General features: G+C 40.8%; 1 protein-coding gene across 4 annotated transcripts in view; it reads right to left on the minus strand.

Moving 5' to 3' along the window:
- LOC143026554 (coiled-coil domain-containing protein 39-like) overlaps positions 1–21,949 on the minus strand; it is a 61,039-nt gene that overhangs the window by 20,933 nt on the left and 18,157 nt on the right. For 2 of the 4 annotated variants that reach the window (XM_076187133.1, XM_076187134.1), the window contains exons 10-14: positions 20,683–20,789; positions 20,315–20,462; positions 19,601–19,740; positions 17,433–17,508; positions 13,371–16,192 (exon numbers count right to left, since the gene is read on the minus strand). In XM_076187133.1, the coding sequence (XP_076043248.1) occupies positions 14,240–16,192; positions 17,433–17,508; positions 19,601–19,740; positions 20,315–20,462; positions 20,683–20,789 (2,424 nt within the window). In that variant the 3' untranslated portion in view covers positions 13,371–14,239. The other 2 variants (XM_076187136.1, XM_076187135.1) reach the window with 2 other exon arrangements.

A 21,949-nucleotide genomic window follows, 5' to 3' on the forward strand; every position in this document is an offset into this window, starting at 1 on the left:
TTAAGTGTAGTTGGGAAGGCTTATGGGAGGGTCTTGATTGAGAGGATTAGGAGAGGAACAGAGGGAGTAATTGGTGAGGAACAGTGTAGTTTTAGGACAGGTAGGGGTTGCATGGATCAGATTTTTGTGATGAGGCAGATATGTGAAAAAGCTTTAAGAAAAGGTAAGGATGTTTTTTTGGTCCTTTATGGATTTGGAAAAGGTTTATGATAAGGTAGACAGGAAAACACTGTGGGATATATGGCAGATATATAGGATAGAAGGAAAGCTTTTAAGGGCAGTCAAGAGTTTTTATGAGAGTAGTAGTGCTTGCGTTAGAATCAGAAATAGATAGTGTGAGTGGTTTGAGGTAAAGGTGGGACTTCACCAGGGATGTGTTATATCACCTTGGCTGTTCAATTTATGCATGGATTGGGTGGTGCAAGAGGTAAATGCAAGGATAATGGCTCAGGGATTGGAAATGGTTAAAGAAAATGGAGAAAAGTGGGAGATAACCCAGTTGTTGTTTGCTGACAATACTGTGCTTGTGGCAGGATCAGAGGAGGGATTGAGGAAGTTAGTGACAGAGTTTAGGAAGGTGTGTGAAAGAAGAAAATTGAAGATAAATATGGGTAAAAGTAAGGTGATGAGATGTATAAGGGGAGAAAGTGGCAGCAGACTGGAGGTGAGTGTTAAGGGAGAGAGACTGGAGGAAGTGGATAGTTTTAGATACTTGGTTGCAAATGTGGCAGGAAAGGGAGTAGAGGTGGAGGTAGAATGTAGATTGAGAGAATTAAGTAAATGCCTTGGGGGATTAAAAAATATAATGAGAAATAGACATTTGGGAATGGATGCTAAGAGGAGATTATATGGAGTGATTGTGCCGACAGCACTGTATGGGGCAGAAACATGGAACATAAAAGAGGAAGAGAGGAGGAGTTTGAATGTGTTTGAGATGAGGTGCCTGAGAAGTATTATAGGGTTTAATAGGCTGGATAGAGTGAGGAATGAGGAGGTGAGGAGGATAATGGGGGTGGAAAGGGAGTTGGGAGAAAGGGTTGATGAAAGAGTATTGGGATGGTTTGGACACATGAGTGAAGAAAGATTAGTAAAAGAAGTGTGGAAGGCAGAGGTAGAGGGAGTGAACATGAGTGGGTGACCAAGGATGAGATGGATGGGGTAAAAGGGGCATTGGGAAAGAGGGGAATGTCTGTTAAGGATGGAAGGGAGAAGACAAAAGATAGTGATGAATGGAGAATGGTTGTGTATGGATGATGCTATGGTGTATGAGGGGAAATGGGTGGGGGATGGGGTGTGAGGGAGTATGTGTGAAAAATAAATTGACGCAACCTGAAGTGATTTTTCCACATCTTTGCATAGGGATGGAATGGGTGGGAGTGGATTTTATGCCATTGGGTTTTTTTTTACTACCTCCCTTGTAAGGGGGAAAAAACCTTTGGTATATGTATGTATGTATATATGCATCTTGCAGGACCCAATAAACTGTATCCATAAACTTCAGAGTAAAGGCAGGGCACATACACCTTTCCTACCTGGAACCATACAGACTCCTCCTCCTGATAGCAACACTGTCGGGGGGTGGGATATTCTGCTGTTGACAAAGGAAGATAGCAGTTGGGGAGGCCTCTGGGTAAGCTGCCAGGGCAGCCCCCAGCAATGAGTTCACTGTCTTGAGTCGTTCCTGCCACAGGCGAAGTTCAATATCACGCTGTAATAGAAAGGACCAAAACGGGGTGCTTGAGTTTTTGTGATGTTAACTGATGTGTATTAATACTCAATTGCCAATAACCTGCACTTCTTTCCATGAGAACAATTTCATGCCAAAGAAGTGCAGTCACAGAGGTGGTACAGTGAGACCTCTCATTAATGAACAATTAGCTGTGTTTGCGGTGTTTTCGCTGTATTTTTGGTGTTTTTGGTGCTGTTGTTTAGTGCATGTAATCACTATGCCACCCAAAAACCACTCCAAAACACCGAAAACACTGCAAAGACAGCTAATTAACGTCCGTTAATGAGAGGTCTCACTGTACTGGAGAGATTTCAGAAGGGTAGCACAGAAGGGAAAATAGAAGTTAAAAGTGATCAACATTCTTCTTTTGGTGGAGATTAGTCTCTACTAAAAGAATGCTATATTACTTTCTTTTGTAGAGGTGGCACCAAAGACCCTAAAGTACCGACTGCATAAAAATGATGCAGTCAATACCTCACATGCAGTTCACTAATGAAGGTATAAGTCTGATGATGATTGGTTATGAACTCATATCTGGACCACCTGCCTATCCTGAAGGGAAGTTACTGGGAATACCTGTCATCGATAGCTCAACAGGCACAGCTCAAGCTGAGGCATCAATGGACTTGTTGGATGCATGGGGGCTTACAGGTGTCATAAGTGTCATTGTTTTTGACACTACATCCAGTAACAGTGGAGTACACAAGAGAGCTGCCACACTGCTTGAGTAAAAGCCGAGCACTAAGGTGTTTTACTTGGTGTGTAGACACCACATCCTGGAAGTGCTAGATGGAGCAGTCTGGAAAAAGCTGTTTGGGAAGGTGAAGAGTCTAGAGCAGCATTTCTCAACCTTTTTACCCTTGCATAACCTTTAAAATAAATTGCATGTTTCAAGGAACCCCTGCATAAAAAAAAAACACATACCATATCTTTCTCATTTTATTTTCATCGTAATAATAGGTTAGATAGGATGATGTCTATACTACATTATTATAATAACCAAGAATATGTTGTGCATGTTTAATTATATTACATATATGAAATTTAATAAGAAATCAAAAGTGCATTAGCTTATCTCACTTGTTCTCGCAGAACCCTTAGGTAGCTTTTGCAGGACCTCAGGGTTCCAGGGAACCCTGGTTGAGAAACGCTGGTCTAGAGAATCCCTGGCTCAGACACTTCAAGGATGTATGGGGGAAACTGACAACAGACACCCCTAAAACCCTGATGATCAGAAGCAAATGGCTCAGGGAAAAGAAGAGGGATTGTGAGGAAATACTTCATGACATCCTCACATCTGAGAAGCCACTGAGAGATGACTACAAGGAAATGGCTGAGCTCACAGTGATTGTTCTTGAAGAAACACCTCCCCATGGGATTCACTGGAGTCGACCAGGGGCCATTCACCAGGCCAGATGGAAGGCAAGGAACTTGTATTCCATGAAGAGGCTGATGTTTTGTGACCAGCTTAAGTATGATGAAGAGGCTGTTGCAAAGCTGGAATGACTCAACATCTTCTTGGCACTGTTCTTCACACCAATGTGGATGATGCCAACATCTGCTGCGGATGCTCCTGTGAATGATCTTCAGCTCATCCAGGACATGTTGAGGTACAAGAGATCATACCCAGAGATTGCTGAAGCAGTTCTTCAGAAGATGGAAAATCACAAGTGGTACTTGACACAGGAGGCTGTGCCATTCGAGCTGTTCAGCAGCAAGCTGGGTGACAAACAGAAATAGGACATTACTACTCAGCTGCATGCCACTCAGAAGCCAGACAGCTTCAGAAGGGGAAAACCTGTGTTTCAGAAGGTGACAGCCAAGACCACACTAACAAATCTCATTGGTCTGGAATTCCACCTTCTGTTAGACATTCTCAGCATTGGACCTGAGTGACTTCTGGATCAAGTTGAATCATGGCCAGAGAAGAAGGACTACAAGAAAGCCTTGGAATATGTGTAAAACCTCAGAGTAGTGAATGATATCACTGAGCATGGAGTTAAGATGACAATTGATTTTGCAGATCCCAAGAAGAGGGAATATCTTCTCCATGTGGTTTGAAAGCTTCAAGAAGCAAACACTTAACAAATGACTGTGTAACATTATTTTGATACATATAATCATGATTATTTTGTAGTTTCAATTGATGGTTTGATTTGTTCCAAAATTACACTTTCCACTTTGTACATGTCAAATGTATATGAAATGTTATTTTTCCGTAATTACCATAAATAACATGCCATTTTTTGTACAATGTTAATCACATTGTACATGTTCATAAGAACATTGAAAATAATTTAATTTTATAACTACTTTGCTGCTCTATCTTGTTCCATGCAAATACCATGTCTCCAGGTTAGTAAACAAGTTAAGATTTTTAACAATTTCGTATCTTATACATGGATGGGGTAGTGCGAGAGGTAAATGCTAGGGTAGTGGGTCAGGGATTGGAGATGGTTAAAGAAAATGGAGAAAAGTGGGAGGAGGGATTGAGGAAGTTGGTGACAGAGTTTGGGAGAGTGTGTGATAGAAGAAAGCTGAAGATAAATGTGGGTAAAAGTAAGGTGATGAGATGTACAAGGGGTGAAAGTGGCAGTAATCTGGAAATGAGCATTAAAGGTCAGATATCAACAGATATACCATTCGCTAAAAATCATCGTTTTGTTCGAAAAAGTACTTTTTAAAAGCATACAAATAAAGTTTTTACCTGTTACAGAAGAATTTATTCAGAAAATTCACTTTTAATTTCGCCTCACATACCACTTTTCCGAAGTCTAGATGTTCTAGTCGATTAGTAATTAGTACCAGTAATCGCCGCTAGGTGAACCGGCGGTGACGTCACAGTTGCCAAACAATCGGACAAAGAAACACACGCTGTAGTTCAGCTCAGTCATTCCAATCGAGTTATTCATCTTCATGTTCGTTTTTAATCCAAATTTGTTCGCAAAAATGGCCCATTGTGCATTCCAATTCGGAAGGATAGTATGCATGGTGGAAGAAGAAGAGGAAGAGGAGTTTGATATCGCCGAACATCGCATTGTAAAGCCTTACCAGTTCGAACTGATAATAGGACAGCCCGTTTCTTCGTCGTAATACAGTGCAAGTGAAGATGAAGAAAGTGGTGAACAAAATAGCGAAGAAGAAGGGGAAAGCGATTTGTCAGATTCAGAACCCGAGACCACGGGGGAGGAGACGAAATTCGACGGCGACGTTGATTTAGACGGTGCCGAGAATCAAGATGGGCCTACCACCCCTCCTAGACGCAAACGCAAAAGATCTGACCACTCTCATAGGATTGGGAATACCAACTGGTATGAAATTCAGTGCATTATTCCTACCTTATTTAGGCTATCATTGCAAGCATGGGATGGGGTCCTTTGTTTTTATGTCGACGATCATTTGTCAGTCTCTCTCTAAAATTCCAAGCATGGGGGGAAAATTAAATTATATGAATTGCCTTGTGGCCATTTCTTCCTGCAAGATCGAGATTATTCATTTAAAATACTGGAATGAATGAATGAATACATGTAAATAAAATGAAGCCAAATAATCTTTTAATAAGTACTGTCAACTGTGTATTTTCTATTTTACTAAACACAGTAAAGTGCATAAAAATAAAAATATGTACAAGGAAAAACATCATAAAATGACTATCAATATCTAAGCAGTTGTTTCTTTCAGGCTATACAGATATATTGCTTACCAGCACTTCACCAGATGGATTTACCACATCCTTGTTAAAAAAAAACAGAAAAGTTTTGCCATCTTGTGCAGTCTCATGAATTCGTGCACATTGGGAAAGTGAGGACTATACATACTGTGGTTTCAAATATCCCCAAGTTTGATGTAAACACAATGATATGTGATATAAATATCAGGAAGCAATGTGGACTTATGAAATCACTGTTAGTTTGATTACAAAGTCATGTACCATGTACTAGTCTGTTGACTCTTTATCATGTTTATGTGATGGCAATACTGCTGCTGTACACAACCTAGTCAGTGTTTCAATGATTAAACCGTGTTCGCGATTGTCTTTCAGACACTACATCTGATTTAGTGTGTCTTTTGTAGGTATCTGCAATATTTTATACCTCCGGTCCAGCGGCGGCGCCAGGAATTTTTAGTTGGGGAGGCTAAGGGGGGGCTGAGCAAATTTTTGGGGAGCTAATAGTAATATGATAATACACATATATTATTCTCATTTCAGAAGGGGAGGGGGTTAATAGTAGGGCTAGCACTGATGGCTGACAAATCTTTAGCCCTGGCAATTAAAAATTCCACTTAATAAAATAATTTCAATGAGTGTTTTAAATTTTCAATTTGCTCATTTCAGTTGGGGGGGCTAATGGGGGGGCTGGCCACTTTTTTGGGGGGCTAAAGCCCCCCCCTGGTGCCGCCACTGCTCCGGTCCATGGCTTCAGGGCCAGTTTAATTCACTAGGCCTATTTAGGCCATCCTGCATGTCCATGGAATTTATTATAAGCCCTCTCTGACACAGGCATAGGCCTAAGCCTAACGCATGCACATGATGCATTGAGTCAGAAAAAGTAAACTGCCTACGGTACCTCAAGCATCCGGCGTTTATCAAACGCTGACCTCCTACTTTTCTTTTTTGGTTTCGGCGTGGAATGCTTTGTAGTAGCTGCAAAAATTGAGGGCACGGCATCAGGTTTTAGATGTCTCCTGGTCTTCTCCATAAATCCAATCGATAACGCTAGATTCATTTCGAAGCATTCCTCTTCGAAATGGCCAGACCAAAGTTCTGAAAACTTCGAAGGCTCCCACAGTTTGCCCGGTCTTTTGCCTGCTCTGTTCACCTTTCTATCCATTCCGATCGTCGGGCTGGCTCCGTAGGAAATTGAAAGAAACTCCTCCCACTCCCACTACCATTGTTGCAGCCTGCGGCAATGCAGTACACCATTATTATCACAATTTTGTGACAATAAAATAAAAAAAAATTGAGACACTCAAGAGACGACACATGACTGACAATGCAAAAGCGATACGATGCACTCTCAGAATAACAATATTGTTTGGCAACTGTGACGTCACGAACGCGGAATTCCCCGAACGTTCCCGAAGCGCACGGGCGGGTTGTTTCAAATAGCAGACGACGCAATGAGATGAAGACAAACAACTGTTTTTGCCAAATTTGATAAGATGTAGATGGTGGAATTATATAGAATACTGTCAGTATGCTTTTTTATGTACATTAAACTGTAAATACAAAAAGTTACGGAAGTCTTGATATCTGACCTTAAAGGGAGAGCAACTGGAGGAAGTGGATAGTTTTAGATATTTGGGTGCAAATGTGGCAGGAAAAGGTGGAGTGAAGGTGGAGGTAGAATGTAGATTGAGAGAAGCGAGTAAATGCCTTGGTGGATTAAAAAGTGTAATGAGGAATAGAAATTTGGGAATGGATGCTAAGAGGAGACTGTATGAATGAGTAATTGTTCCAACAGCACTGTATGGAGCAGAAACATGGAACATAAGAGAGGAAGAGAGAAGGAGCTTGAATGTGTTTGAGATGAGGTGTCTGAGAAGTATGATGGGGGCTACTAGGCTAGATAGAGTGAGAAATGAGGAGGTGAGGAGGAGAACAGGGGTGGAAAGGGAGTTGGGAAATAGGGTTGATGAAAGAGTTTTGGGATGGTTTGGACACATGGAAAGAATGAGTGAAGACAGACTAGTAAAAGAGGTATGGAAGGCAGATGTGGAGGGAGTGAACATGAGGGGACGTCCTAGGATGAGATGGATGGATGGGGTGAAGGGGGCTTTGGGGAAGAGGGGAATGTCTGTTGAGGAAGGACGGGAGAGGACAGAAGATGGGTGAATGGAGAATGGTTGTATATGGAAGATGTTGTGATGCATGAGGTGGAATGGACGGGGGGGATGGGGGGTGAGGTAGTGTGTGTGAGCAAAATTTTGACGCAGCCCGAAGGGATTTCTCCCCGTCCTCTCCTTTATATGGGGGGACGGAGAGGGGGGGTCGCCAATTTAATGAAGCGGCCTTGCTGTGGATGTGCTGTGTCTTGTGACTGCTTCTGACCCAGGGCAGTGGACAGGGTGCAGGGATGACCCGTCATCTAGGAGGTGCTAAGATGGGAGGGAGGATGGAGGGGTGTGGAGTGTTTTCAGGAATGGAATGGGTGGGAATGATTTTATGCCTTTTCCTTTTTGGCTACCTCCCTAGTAAGGGGGAAAAAGCCTTGGTATATGTATGTATGTATGTATGTATCTATTAAAAATCATGGGGAAAATTCATCAATACTAATGGTTGACATATGTAGAGAAGATCCTGCTCATTTATTTGGTACCTAATTTGTTGCTCTATCTTGGTTAGACAAAAAAAAATTATACCAAAAAATGTGCTTAGAAATGCCTCAAAATTGGCCCTTTTGGTAAGATAGCCTACAAAAAACTTCAGCCTCCATTCAGCAATGCTTCCATACATCCTAGGTAAAAATGAATGTGATTTTTTTTTCGGGTCAAAAAGCATGGGAAAAAGTACAATAATATATGCAAATATGAAAAAGTTTTTGAACAGGTCTAGTGTAGGGGAGTTGTATATTTTAACTCAGGCAACCTCTTATAAGGAGGAAAAGGCTTTTTGGTACATGTATTTACTTAATTGTTTGTATATGTGATCATTTTTTGGTGGAAGGTAAGTTGAGAGAGGAGGAGATGGAGAAAGAGGAAAGGGACAAAAGGTAGGGAGGTGCTTAGAGTGAACTCTTTAAATGAAAAGGAAAAGGAGAAGGAGTACAAGAAGAGGCTGAAGGAGGAGTGGGAGGGAGTGAAGGATAGAGTAGAGCTAGGTGTGGAGGAGGAATGGGGATGGTTCAAGGAGGGAGTCACAAAGTGTGCAAGGATGGTGTGTGGAACAAGAAGGACAGGAGGAAATAGAAGGAAGGGTAGTGAATGGTGGGATGAGGAAACAAAGAAGGCTGTAGAAGAGAAGAAGCGAGCTTTCACAGTTTGGTTACAGAATAGGACGAGGGAGTCATATGAGACTTACAGGGAAAAGAAAAGAGAAGTAAAGAAAAAGGTAAAGGAGGCAAAGAGGAGAGCAGATGTGAAGTGGGGTAAGAGTATGACAGAAAATTTTGAAAGTAATAAAAAGATGTTTTGGAAAGAAATTAAGAGAGGAGGAGGAGGCGAATCAAGTAGAGAAGAAAAGGTAAAAGGTGCAGATGGAGAGATGATAATGGAAGAGAAGGCAGTAAGGGGAAGATGGGCAGAATATATTAGGGAGTTGCTAAATGTGAAGGACAATAGGAAGGGAAAGATAGTTGCAGTGGGAAATGCTAAGAAAATGACCGTGATGAGTGCGGAAAATGGAGGAGAAATAAGGAAGCATGAAGTGAAGGCAGTTGTTAAGATGATGAAAGCAGGTAAGGCACCTAGTCTGGATGGATGCCATGCAGAATGTCTGAAAAAAGGAGGTACAGTGATGGTGGACTGGCTGGTGAGGTTATTTAATGTTTGCTGGAGAGAGGGTAGAGTGCCGGAGGACTGGAGGAGTGCCTGTATAGTTCCACTTTACAAGGGAAAAGGGGACAAGTGTGAATGTAGTAGTTTCAGAGGGATTAGCTAAGTGTAGTTGGGAAGGCTTATGGGAGGATCTTGATTGAGAGGATTAGGAGAGGAACAGAGGGAGTAATTGGTGAGGAACAATGTGGATTTAGGACGGGTAGAGGTTGTGTAGATCAGATCTTTGTGGTAAGACAAATATGTGAGAAAGATACAGGAAAGGGGAAGGATGTTTTTCGGGCTTTTATGGATTTGGAAAAGGCTTACGATAGGGTAGATAGAAAGGCACTGTGGGAGGTTATGCAGATATATGGGGTAGGAGGAAAGCTTCTAGGAGCTGTCAAGAGTTTTTATGAGAGTAGTAGAGCTTGTGTCAGGATTAGAAATGGAGAGAGTGAGTGGTTCAAGGTAAAGGTGGGACTTCGTCAAGGATGCGTTATGTCACCCTGGCTGTTCAACTTATACATGGATGGGGTAGTGCGAGAGGTAAGTGCAAGGGTAGTGGGTCAGGGATTGGAGATGGTTAAAGAAAATGGAGAAAAGTGGGAGGTGAGCTAGCTGTTGTTTGCGGACGACACTGCGCTTGTGGCAGGATCAGAGGAGGGATTGAGGTAGTTGGTGACAGAGTTTGGGAGAGTATGTGATAGAAGAAAGCTAAAGATAAATGTGGGTAAAAGTAAGGTGATGAGATGTACAAGGGGTGAAAGTGGTAGTAGACTGGAAGTGAGCATTAACCTCTTCAGTACGGGCCAAAATCTCGCGGGCAGCATTAGCTGCCAGATGTACGATGTGTCGTAATAATACTCGCATCATAAAATATAGTCACCGCTTATATCAATCGTTCTCTCTTTCACCCGTGAATTTTGATAACCATAGAAAATGTGATGAAGACAGTTTAGAGAGTATGTCATTACACTGGGGCAACTACAATAAATATAATCAAGACACCGATATGGCAGCCTCGCGTATCCACTTGCTCCTCATGCCGCCTACGTATGCGGCACCGTATGGAAGGGGTTAAGGGAGAGCGACTGGAGGAAGTGGATAGTTTTTAGATATTTGGGTGCAAATGTGGCAGGGAAAGGTGGAGTGAAGGAGGAGGTAGAATGTAGATTGAGAGAAGCGAGTAAATGTCTTGGTGGATTAAAAAGTGTAATGAGGAATAGACATTTGGAAATGGATGCTAAGAGGAGACTGTATGAAGGAGTGATTGTGCCAACAGCACTATATGGGGCAGAAACATGGAACATAAGAGAGGAAGAGAGAAGGAGCTTGAATGTGTTTGAGATGAGGTGTCTGAGAAGTATGATGGGGGTTACTAGGCTGGATAGAGTGAGAAATGAGGAGGTGAGGAGGAGAACAGGGGTGGAAAGGGAGTTGAGAGATAGGGTTGATGAAAGAGTATTAGGATGGTTTGGACACATGGAAAGAATGAGTGAAGAAAGACTAGTAAAAGAGGTATGGAAGGCAGATGTGGAGGGAGTGAACATGAGGGGACGTCCTAGGATGAGGTGGATGGATGGGGTGAAGGGGGCTTTGGGGAAGAGGGGAATGTCTGTTGAGGAAGGACAGGAGAGGACAGAAGATAGGAGCGAATGGATATTGGTTGAATATGGATGATGTTGTGATGCAAGAGATGGAATGGGCGGGGGGGATGGGGGGTGAGGTAGTATGTGTGAGCAATATTTGACGCAGCCCGAAGGGATTTCTCCCCGTCTTCTCCTTTTATGCATGGGGCGACGGAGAGGGGGGGTCGCCAATTTAATGAAGCGGCCTTGCTGTGGATGTGCTGTGTCTGGCGACACTGCTTCTGACCCAGGGCAGTGGACAAGGTGCAGGGATGACCCGTCATCCAGGAGGTGCTAAGATAAGAGGGAGGGTGGAGGGGTGTGGAGTGTATTCAGGGATGGAATGGGTGGGAATGATTTTATGCCTTTTCATTTTTGGCTACCTCCCTTGTAAGGGGGAAAATCCTTGGTATATATATGTATGTATGTTGTATATGTATGTAATAATTGTGGGGCCCATACTGCATACTGGCTGCATAGGTAGTGTTTCAATGTGGGGGATAGATACTTTTGTATAACCATACATCACATTCCAAATGTACCTGTTTCTTGGACATGCCTCGAGTTTGTCTGGTCAGACTAGCATTACTGAGAGCTGCATGGCGTATCTTGGTTTCCTGCTGACTCAGTTCCCTGCGCAGAGTGGTAGTGTGTAGTGCCTTCTCACGCAGCAGTTCATTGACAGCATGCAGCTGGAGTGTCCCTTCATGTACTTGCTCTTCCGCACTCTGAAGATGAAAATTTACCATGTGGTTCAGCTGGTAATGGGTCTTGAGACAGGCAGCATATAACAGAAGAAGAAAAAATAAAAACAAAAATATTTAAGCCTCAATCAAGCTTGTCATTCTTCTTTTCTTTGTTTATCATCATGTTAAGATAAAAGCTAAGATAAAAAGCAATCAAATAGGTGATGGATAAGAGTGGGATGGGTGTGGGTAGATGTATGCCTCAGCTAGCTACTTCCCCTACAAGGGGAAGAAGTGTTATGGTATATAGATAGACAGAATCTTACAGCAAGGCCTTGTAGGAAGCTTTGTTAGACATAACAGTCTAGCAGACAGACCATACAAGGAAAAATTACTAATACTGGATATCTCCTCATTATAAGAAAAAATAAAGAGATGACAAGATTGCTGAATTCAGAACTATGAAAGGAGTACATAAAACTGAAAGGAAAGATTCCTGTTTTGGAATAAGAGTGACAAGAGGTCATAGAATAAAATTAAAAAGACTGCCTTAAGGATATCAAGAATCATAGCTTTCTGTACAGATGTATCAACTTTTGGAATAAAAAGAAGATGCAGTCAAATCATATACTGTATATTCATACATACTCAAAGGCCTTTTCCACTTATAAGGGGGCTGGCCAAATCAAAGTATATACTCACATACCCACACCCATCCAAAACCTATTTATTGCCCCTCCCATCTCAAGAGTCAAATACGAAAAACATAAATGAATTTTAACACAAGTTTGACAGATGGAGACAAAGAGACAGGAATGTGCAGCTTTTTTCATGGAAACTACAATGAGATCAATTAGGAAAAAGAAATTATAATAAATGAAAATACATACATATACTAAAGGCTTTTTCCCCCTTACAAGGGAGGTAGCCAAAAAAACAAAGGCATAGAAACCACTCCCACCCATTCCATCCCATGAATAGATATAGATAAATATATATATATATATATATATAATATATGTATATATATATATATATATATATATATATATATATATATATATATATAAAATAAGATAAAAATAAAAATAGATAATAAATAAATGAATAAATAAATAAATAAATAATAATAAATAAATAAATAAATAACAAGTATCTACTCACTTCCCTTCACTCACCTTAAGTGCCAGCCATGCTAGACGATGCTGCTCCTCAAGATGTTTGACCTCATCCTCCAACTGTGCCAGTTCACCCTCAAGCTGCACTTTTTCCACATGCTCCTCACCTGTAGAAAAGGGATGGGATGACTTTTCCTAATGGTGTTGCCCTCTGGTTTATAAATCAATATTTATAGATACATTGAGTCTTAGATTTAAGATAAGGGAGTTATAACTTTGAATGAATCAATACCTTTTATGACTTTAGAATTTATTTCATCTGCAGCCCAACAACTTTATCTAGCTGAAGGAAAACCATCTCAGCAACACAAATGTTAAGAACAACTCAAGCTTGTCTCTATTAATCTTTCCAGTGTATTTTATGACTTTTATAGTTCCTCTTGAAGAAAGGAAGAGAACCTCAAAACGATAAGGGATAAATATGTAGCAAGAAGAAAAATAGACATTATTTCATATTGGAAGAAGATTGAAAAGAAAACCAGATGAAGTAGAGGCTGCCTACTGTAGCGGGTGAGGTTATGGAGGTGAGACCGGTACTCCTGGCCCTCCATGTTGACTAGAGCGACAAGATTCTGGAGGGCCACCACCTCCTCTTCAGCATGACGGATCTCAGCATCAAGGAGGTCACCTGTCTCCTGAAGACCTTCACGCTCCTCATTCACCTGTAGGGGATGCCAATGGGGGGTGGGGTGGGGTGGGAGAGTTGGGGGCAGGAAAAGGGGTGTATTGTAGTTAGTTGTGAGAGGAGTGCAACTACTGTTACAGAGGTGTTGATGGTGGTGGCTATGATTATAGTTGTCGATAATTGTTAACACAAGTCATTGATGCTCATAAATATTGTTGCTGGTGGTCGTCATTTTTACTGATGTTGGTTACTGCATGTCATGGGTGTGATGACCGATGATAATGATACCGATTTGTTTGTGTTCATGGTGATAATGCAGTCTTAGTGTGGATTGAGATTGATGGTGAACTTCAATGACACAGTCTCTGATATCAGTTACTCTTGGTAATTATTGTTATTGTTGATTTTACTAACTGTTGTTGGTTGTTGCAGCTGGTTGTACCTAATGATGTTGTTGTTGATAATCTAATAACTGTTGCTTCAAAATTCATAAACTGGAAATGTGCAGCCCCACAGTAGCCCACATTTCCTGGTCCTTCTCAATGATTTCTTAGGAAAGAAACTTTGGAACATTTTCCTTGCTTGCTATAATGGTGTGGGGTCTCTTTTGATGTCACTGACTCATAGGAGGAGGAAGAGTGTGGGAAGAGGAAGAGGAGGAGGAGGAGGGGAGAAGGAGGAGGAGGGCGAGGAGGAGGGCGAGGAGGAGGAGAAAGGAGGAGGAGGAGGAGGAGGAAGAGGAGGAGGAGGAGGAGAGGAGGGGAGGGGGAAGGAGGAGGAGGAGGAGGAGGGGAGGAGGAGGAAGAGGGAGAGGGGAGGAGGTGAAGCTGTTGTTGGATGTTTAGTTCGCCTCACATGAAAAAGTGGAGATAAATAGTCAAAGATCATTGAGAGAAATATTGGGCCACATCTAGAAATCAAGCATCATGGCCTCTGGGAGTTCCAGATGGAAGTGAGGCCACTGATGGATCATGAAGACAGACAGCAGGAAGATGATTCTTGCCAACACCTGTCCCAAAGGATAGCCCAGCACTGGTCCCTGCCAACAATTTTATTGTTTCCAATGATTTTGCTTTGGTAGTGTTATTGATTATGCAACTGATGATGATACTCTCAATGACAGTGCTCTTACTTATGATGCTTCTGATAATGATGCTTTTGACAATGTAGCTAGTGTCGATGATGCACTTGATGCTAATGCTTTTGCTTACAATGGTTTTGTCAATGAAGTTCATTATGCTGACACTCTTACTGATGATGCTCTTTAGGATCTTGCACTTCATGATGGTGTTCTTGTTAATGACACTCTCCCTGATGAAATCCTTGACCATGATGCTATTGCTTGCAATGCTCTTGGAAATGATACTGCTTGTGATGACAATACTATCACTGATAATGCTGATACTCATGATGCTGTTGCCAACCATGCTTGCACTGAGGATACCCTTCACAATAAGACTCTTCATGATCATAATCTTGCTGGTGATGCACTGGATGACAAGGTTTTGATAGATAATGCCCTTGGTGACCATGCAGTTGATCAAAGTGTTCTTGAAGATAATGACTTCACTGATGATACTCTTAATGATACTAGTCATGCTCAAAATGCTTTTTCTAATGATACTCCCAACAACTAAGTTTTTGTTGTTGATGATGTTCTTGGCAACAATACTCTTGAAGATGTAATTCTTGCTGACAATGCTATTAGTGATGATGCTCTTCAGAAAGCCATTATTGCTAATGATGCTGCTGTCAGTTATGCTGTCAACAATGATGCTTGCCCCAATAATGCTCTTAATGATGATGTTCTTAATTATTATGCTGCTGCTGATGGCACTCATGCTGATAATGCTCCTGATGATTATGCTCTTAATAAGATTGCTCTTCTTAATGATGCAATTGATGATGATGCTTCCATCAATGGTGCTCATGTCACTGATATTCTTGTTGCTGTTGCCCATGATGATACTCTCGCTGATGATGCACTTATTAATACTTTTGTTGATGAAGCTTTTCCTTATGACATTCTCAATGATGCTCTTATTAATAATGCCTTCATAAATGGTGGTCATCTTGATTATGCTATTGCTGATGATGGTCTTGCTAATGATACTATGGCTAATGATGCTCATGCCTATCATGTTCTTTTTATTAACACTCTTGATGAAGACACTTCTGTTAAGAATGCTTTCACTGATGCTACTCTCATTGATGCTGCTGTTGCTGATGCTGCTGCTGGTTATAATGCAATTGTTTATGATGGTATCACTGATGAGACTGTCCCTGATTACGCAGATGATTCTGCTGCTGCTGCTGCTGTTGCCAATGATATTGTTACTGGTAACACTTTTGATTATAATGCTGTTGCAAATTATGCTATTACTAACAATACTGTTGTAGATGATGCTGTTGCTGATGATACTGTTGCTAATGCTGCTGCTGCTGATTATGCTGCTAGTAATCATACTATTGTTAATAATGTTGTTACCTGCCACACCCTTGTTCATGATGCAATTGGTAATGATACTTTCACTAATGATATTTTTGCCACTTACACTCTTTCTTATGATACTCTTACTGATATTGGTGTTAATTATGTTGTTGCTAGTAATGATGCTGTTGTTGATGATCCTATTGTTGATGATGTTATGAATACTACTACTGATAATGTTTTTGTTATTAGTGTTGTTGTCATTGCTGCTATAATTGTTACTATTAGTAGTGCTGTCTCTGTTGTTGGTCTTGTTATATGTGTTACTGCTAATGATTTTAATGGTGGTGTTAATGGGACTGATGGTGGATGGTTCAAAGAACATGTTATTTTGGAAGTAATATTTTGAGTTAGGATGGAGTTGGTAGAGGAAATTCTGCTGTTGTTGGCAACGGTATTGGTTGTGGTGGAAGTGTGGCAGATGGACAAAGGTAGGGGTGGTGGGAGCAAACATGATCACAATAGATTTTTACATACCTGTAACCCACATGTTTGAACACAAACATGGCATGTACAAGTATAATGAAAGAAATTAAAAGTCTCAACATGTTCGTGTTATGCAACTTCAAGATATTTTGGCATAATGTTGGTAAAGATACCATTTCAATTTGTCATTAGCACACAATGAATGCAACTATCAACAGTCAGAAATTGTCAGACACTGACAAACATGTTGAGACACATATCTTTGACCATATGCACAGTGCTCGACAAAAATAATGTCTGCCCAGGGTGAGGTGAACAATAATTTTGTTGAATCTGGAAAGATCCATATGAGTGGCATGGTTCTGCATAAAAAATTCTGTCCACCTACAGCTCAAAGCCCCTTTCACCCCATCCATCCATCTCATCCTCAGTCATCCTCTCAAGTTCACTCCATCCACCTCTACCTTCCACACTCTTTTTTTCTAATCTTTCTTTTCTTATTCTTTCCATATATCCAAACTATCCCAATATTGTTTCATCAGCCCTATCTACCAGTCACTTTTCCACCCCTGCTATCCTCCTCACCTCATTTTTCACTCTATCCAACTTTGTAACCCCCACCATACTTCAATATTTCATCTCAAACACATTTAAACTTTTCCTTTCTGCCTCTCTTAAATTCCAAGTCTTCACCCATACTGTGTTGTTGGCACAGCCACTTCCTCCAACCTCTCTCCTCTATGACTTACTTCCAACTAGCTGCCACTCTCTCCCCTCATACATCTCATCACCTTTTACCTACATTTATTTCCAACTTCCTCCTATCACATACCTTCCCAAATTCTGTCACTAATTGCATTAGACTCTCCTCTTACCCTGCCACAACCACAGTATCATCTGCAAACAACAACTGGCTCACCTCCCACTTCCCTTCACAATCTCTAACCGCCTCCAATCCCCTGCCCATCACAACTATGAGAGGATGTATGAAAAAAGTAAATATTTGATAGCTGGAAGTGTGGAGAAAACAAAACATGTTGACTTTACATGTATATATTTACATATACATACATATAAGTAGAAGTTTCTACTTTGTATGTAGGCATGATGAAAAAGTTATTATCATTAACTGAAATAGAAATATGTACATCAACACATTTATTACACATACATTAACATTCTTCACTACCTACCTTGAGCATAATGAAGGCAGGAGACAATTCCTCAGCATCCTGTGGTGCTTGCAAAGTTGCCTTGATCTCCTCATACCTAAAGGATGCATAGAAGGATTGAATCAGTGCAGGGGTAGTAGGACTGTACACTAATGCTAATTCAAATATAGCAACCTCCCCGTAAGTTAGACTATATGGGGCTCTACCCAAGTTCATCTTACCAATTCTTCTGTATGACCAGAAAAAAAAAAGTCCAGGAATTCCAAAAATTCAACCCCATATATACCTATCTACTGATATACCAAGGGCTTTTTCCCCCATCATAAGGGAGGTAGTTAAGTCAAAGGCACACATCCACTCCCATCCCCACCTTTGTTTTACTTTCATCTTAGCTCTTCATGGATGAAGGGTCATCCCTATCTCTTGCCCACTACCCGGGTCAGAACCAATACAGCAAGACACAGCACAGCACATCCACAGTAAGGCCACTTCACTTACATGGCAACACTCCCATTTCCATCCCCTCAAGTGGAAATTAGAGAAAATGGGGAGAAATCCCTTTGGAATATGTCAAAATATCATCCACACACAACCTTATACACATACTTTTATATATGCTTCAGGGACCAATGATGGGCACCTCCATGTGGTGCTCCTGCAAGATGGACAACAAAGCTGCTCATTTTCAAAACCCATCAACCCCCTCACCTCCATCAGAAGGTGCAGCCCTGGGGGAGTGGCACTAAGTCTCTGGACTGGGCCCCAAGATATCTCTTTATCAACTTCAACTGTATTTCTTACACTTTTTCATGCATGGAGAGCTGACAACTGGCAATTGCTCTCCTCTTCCTACACTTTGAGCCAGTGATACAGAAAAACAACACAGACAACAATACAAAGTTTCTTATCAGAGAGATCTATGGGAGGTTCTGAGGACTGTTGCCAGGCACTGCAGGGCTGTGGGTTTTTCTTCTAGTGAAACTCAAGGCAATAAGTGAATCATAAATGTTTTCATTGTGTAATATATGTGGTGATAATAAAGATAATTCAGTTTAACATCACAAATTTCCCCTCTTACAGAGGACTATAATGATGCCATCTAACAGAGAGCTTTTTTAATCAGGGAATTCAATCACCTACATTTTGATCTCATGCCTAAATAGCAACACTCTAAACCAATCAGACAGTGAGTATCCATTTAGATCCATTATCTCTGGCTGTACTGTAGATATAAACATATTCCGGGCCAAATCCATTAGTAATTTCAAAGGTATGATAGTTGGAGAAAAAAAAGAGATGGGATCTCATAAGCAAAATTCCTTTCCTGTATATCACAATTAGGTAAGTGAAGAGGAGACCTGGGGTGGAAAATGAGATGGCAGATATGGCTAATGAAAGAATATTGAGATGGTTTGGATGCATGGAGAGAATGAGTGAAGAAAGATTAATAGGACAGGTGTTGAAGGCAGAGGTGGAGGAAGTGAAATTGAGGGGACAATCTAGGATCAGATGGATGAATGGGGTGAAAGGGGTGTTGAGCATGAGGGGAATGTCTGTTGAGCAAGGAGGGGAGAAGGTGGGAGATATGGTGAGTGGAGAATGGCTGTGTATGGATGATATTGTGATGCAAGGAAAGGAGGGGGTGGGGGAGGGGGGTAGGGAATGGTTATGCATGAATGATATTTTGACAGCCCAGAGGGATTTTTCCCCCATCTTCTTCTTCTTCTTCTTCTTTTTTTTTTTTTTTTTTTTTTTTTTTTTTTTTTTTTTTTTTTTTTTTTTTTTTTTTTTTTTTTTTTTTTTTTTTTTTTTTTTTTTTTTTTTTTTTTTTTTTTTTTTTTTACAAGATTTACAAGAGGGGACTGAAAGGGGGGTTACCAATTACATGAAGCAGCTTTGCTGTTATGCTGCATTGCTTCTGACCCAGGGCAGAGGGTGGGATACAGGGATAACCTGTCATCCATGAGGAGCTAAGATGAGAGGGAGGGAAGGGTGGTGGATGGCAGTGGAACAGGTGGGAGTGAGGTTTTGCCTTTAGATTTGTAAGGGGGAAAAAGCCCTTGGTATATAGATATATAGAAAGATAAATAGAAATGCAAATGTATGCATGCAATGTCACAGACATACATTATATAGACTGATACATTAGTGTGCAGAAAGTGAAAGAAGTGGTGAAAAAAAAATCTTACCGGTCTTTCAGCTGTTGAAGTCTTACAGAAGTGAGGTGTGTCCGTTTTGTCAGTTCATGGATCTCAGTTGCTAAGGACCTTCTGCGCCCTTCCATCTCCACAAGCCGTCTATGCACACCCTCACACTGCTCCTTGACTAGCTATGGCAGGAAGGGTATGTCTTATAAATGATGATATTGGGAACAAGAGCACAGCCTGAGGGGGGGTTTCTGGCAGAGGAGTAAAAAATAGATAAAGCGAGATGACAAGGTACTGCTACCAACAAAAATCTTGTAATTTCTGCCAAACTTTACTATCCAAATGTGATTATTTTCATTGCGAAGTTGACATATCCCTCTATATACAGTAGAAACTCAGTTCTTAAACATTTCTTAATTCAAACAAATAGGTTTCCAACCAAAACATTTCCAGTAGTTGACCAAAATATAGGTTCTCAACCAACCTGAATGGAGAAAAATGGAAAATGGGATGAAATTCAAAATTTTGTGAAAAAATATCGTCCTCATAAAACTGTATCCAACAGATCAGTAAGCTTGTTTTGGTGCTTGGCTAAATCAATTCTAGAAAAGTTTACTAGAACAGATTGTGATTGAGAACTGAGGTTCTAGTGTATTTATTTTCTCACAATAAAAGACAGTTTATATACATACCAACAGACATACCAAAAAACCTAATGTAAACAACCACAACATCAACAGTAATGAGGGCACCAACCTTTTGCATCTCACTGCGTTCATGGGTAAGTTTGTTAGTACTGGCGGTGGTACCAGCCACCTGAGCAAGACGACCCCTGATGCGAAGCCTCAGAAGTGTGATATCTACTGACAGATCCTCCCTCTCACCCCGTAACTGCAAACCTTCCCTACAGATAGATCAAAGGGCAAGTCAAAAAGACACAATTTCTTTGTATAACTGGCAATGCTGTGTATGAAAAAAGAAAGAGAAAAATTTAATCTGGAAAAGGGGACATGCAATGCAAAAGATAAGTTGTCTAATATGCAGACAGTAGGGAGGTGATTAGTTATATTCATATAAATTCAGGAGTGTAAAGACTTCTGGTTGTGTGTGCATATTGCCCTTACCTTTCAGCATTGACATTACTCAGCTGTACTTCTGAGAGCTTCTCCTTCAGACGCTCACAGGCTTCCTGTCGCCGGTCTACATCTGACTGTTCATGCTGCACTAGCCTCTGCAGAATATTTTCTTCTTTTTTTTATCAACATACATCATAGTGGCAACAAAGCATAAAAAAAGAAAATACATATATCAACATTTTTTCCCCTTACAAGGGAGGTAGCCAAAGTCAAAATGTATAAATCCACTCCCACCTATTTCACCCCCACATACTCCACTCTCATCCCTCCCTCTTTTCTTGGCTCTTCCTGGATGATGAGTCATCCCTCCATCTCACCCACTGCCCTTAGTCAGAAGTAATGTAGTAAGATACAGCACATCCACAGCAAGGCTGCTTTATTTAATCAGCAAACCCCCTCTCCATCCCCTCATGCAGAAAAAGAGAAAATGAGGAGAAATCCCTTTGGGCTCTGTCAAAGCATCATTCACTCATACTCTTTCTCCCACTCCCTTCCATGCATTACAGCAACATCTATACACAACCATTCTCCATTCACCCCTATCTTCTGTCTTCTCCCTTCCTTCCTCAACAGACATCCCTCTCTTTCCCAATGGCCCTTTCACTCCATCCATCCATCCATCTCATCCTTGATTGCCTCCTAATGTTCATTCCATCCACCTCTGCCTTCCACACCTCTTTTACTAATCTTTCTTCACTCATTTTTTCCATGTGTCCAAAACATCCCAATAAAAAGAAAGTAATATACACAAAAAAAACACAATGAACCATTGACTCTGGCTTCAGAAAGAATAATTTAAAAAAATAAATAAATAAATAAATAAATAAAGTAAAAAGGTTTCAAGCAATAGGTATATGGGAAAATGTCAAAAGAATGAGAGTTCCAGAGCACCCCAGTGGATGGAAAGAAAGAGTATAGCATCTGATTCTTGTAATATATATGAATGAAATGTTTCAGAAGCTCAATCTAAGTATATAGTCTCTCCAAATACAAAAAGCTTGGTGTTTATGAAGAATGTCACAGAGGTTTGTCCAACCAGAGAGTCTGAAAGTGCTGTTGTCAGGGGGAAAAGCTATCCCTCTAATATTTTGGATGTACTTAGAAATTGATTCATCATCCAGCTCTAATATCTTTAAATTACTATTGTAATCATTAACATTAATTATAATGAAATCCATAAAAAGGACTTTATTCGTAAACAAACACAGGTAAACAGGTTGCTATGTCAATTTAAGTCATAGTTTCGCTATCGAAC

The sequence above is a fragment of the Oratosquilla oratoria genome, chromosome 6, assembly GCF_046742065.1.
Source record: "Oratosquilla oratoria isolate Oo_2021 chromosome 6, ASM4674206v1, whole genome shotgun sequence".
In the NCBI taxonomy this organism is placed as follows: Eukaryota; Metazoa; Arthropoda; class Malacostraca; order Stomatopoda; family Squillidae; genus Oratosquilla; species Oratosquilla oratoria.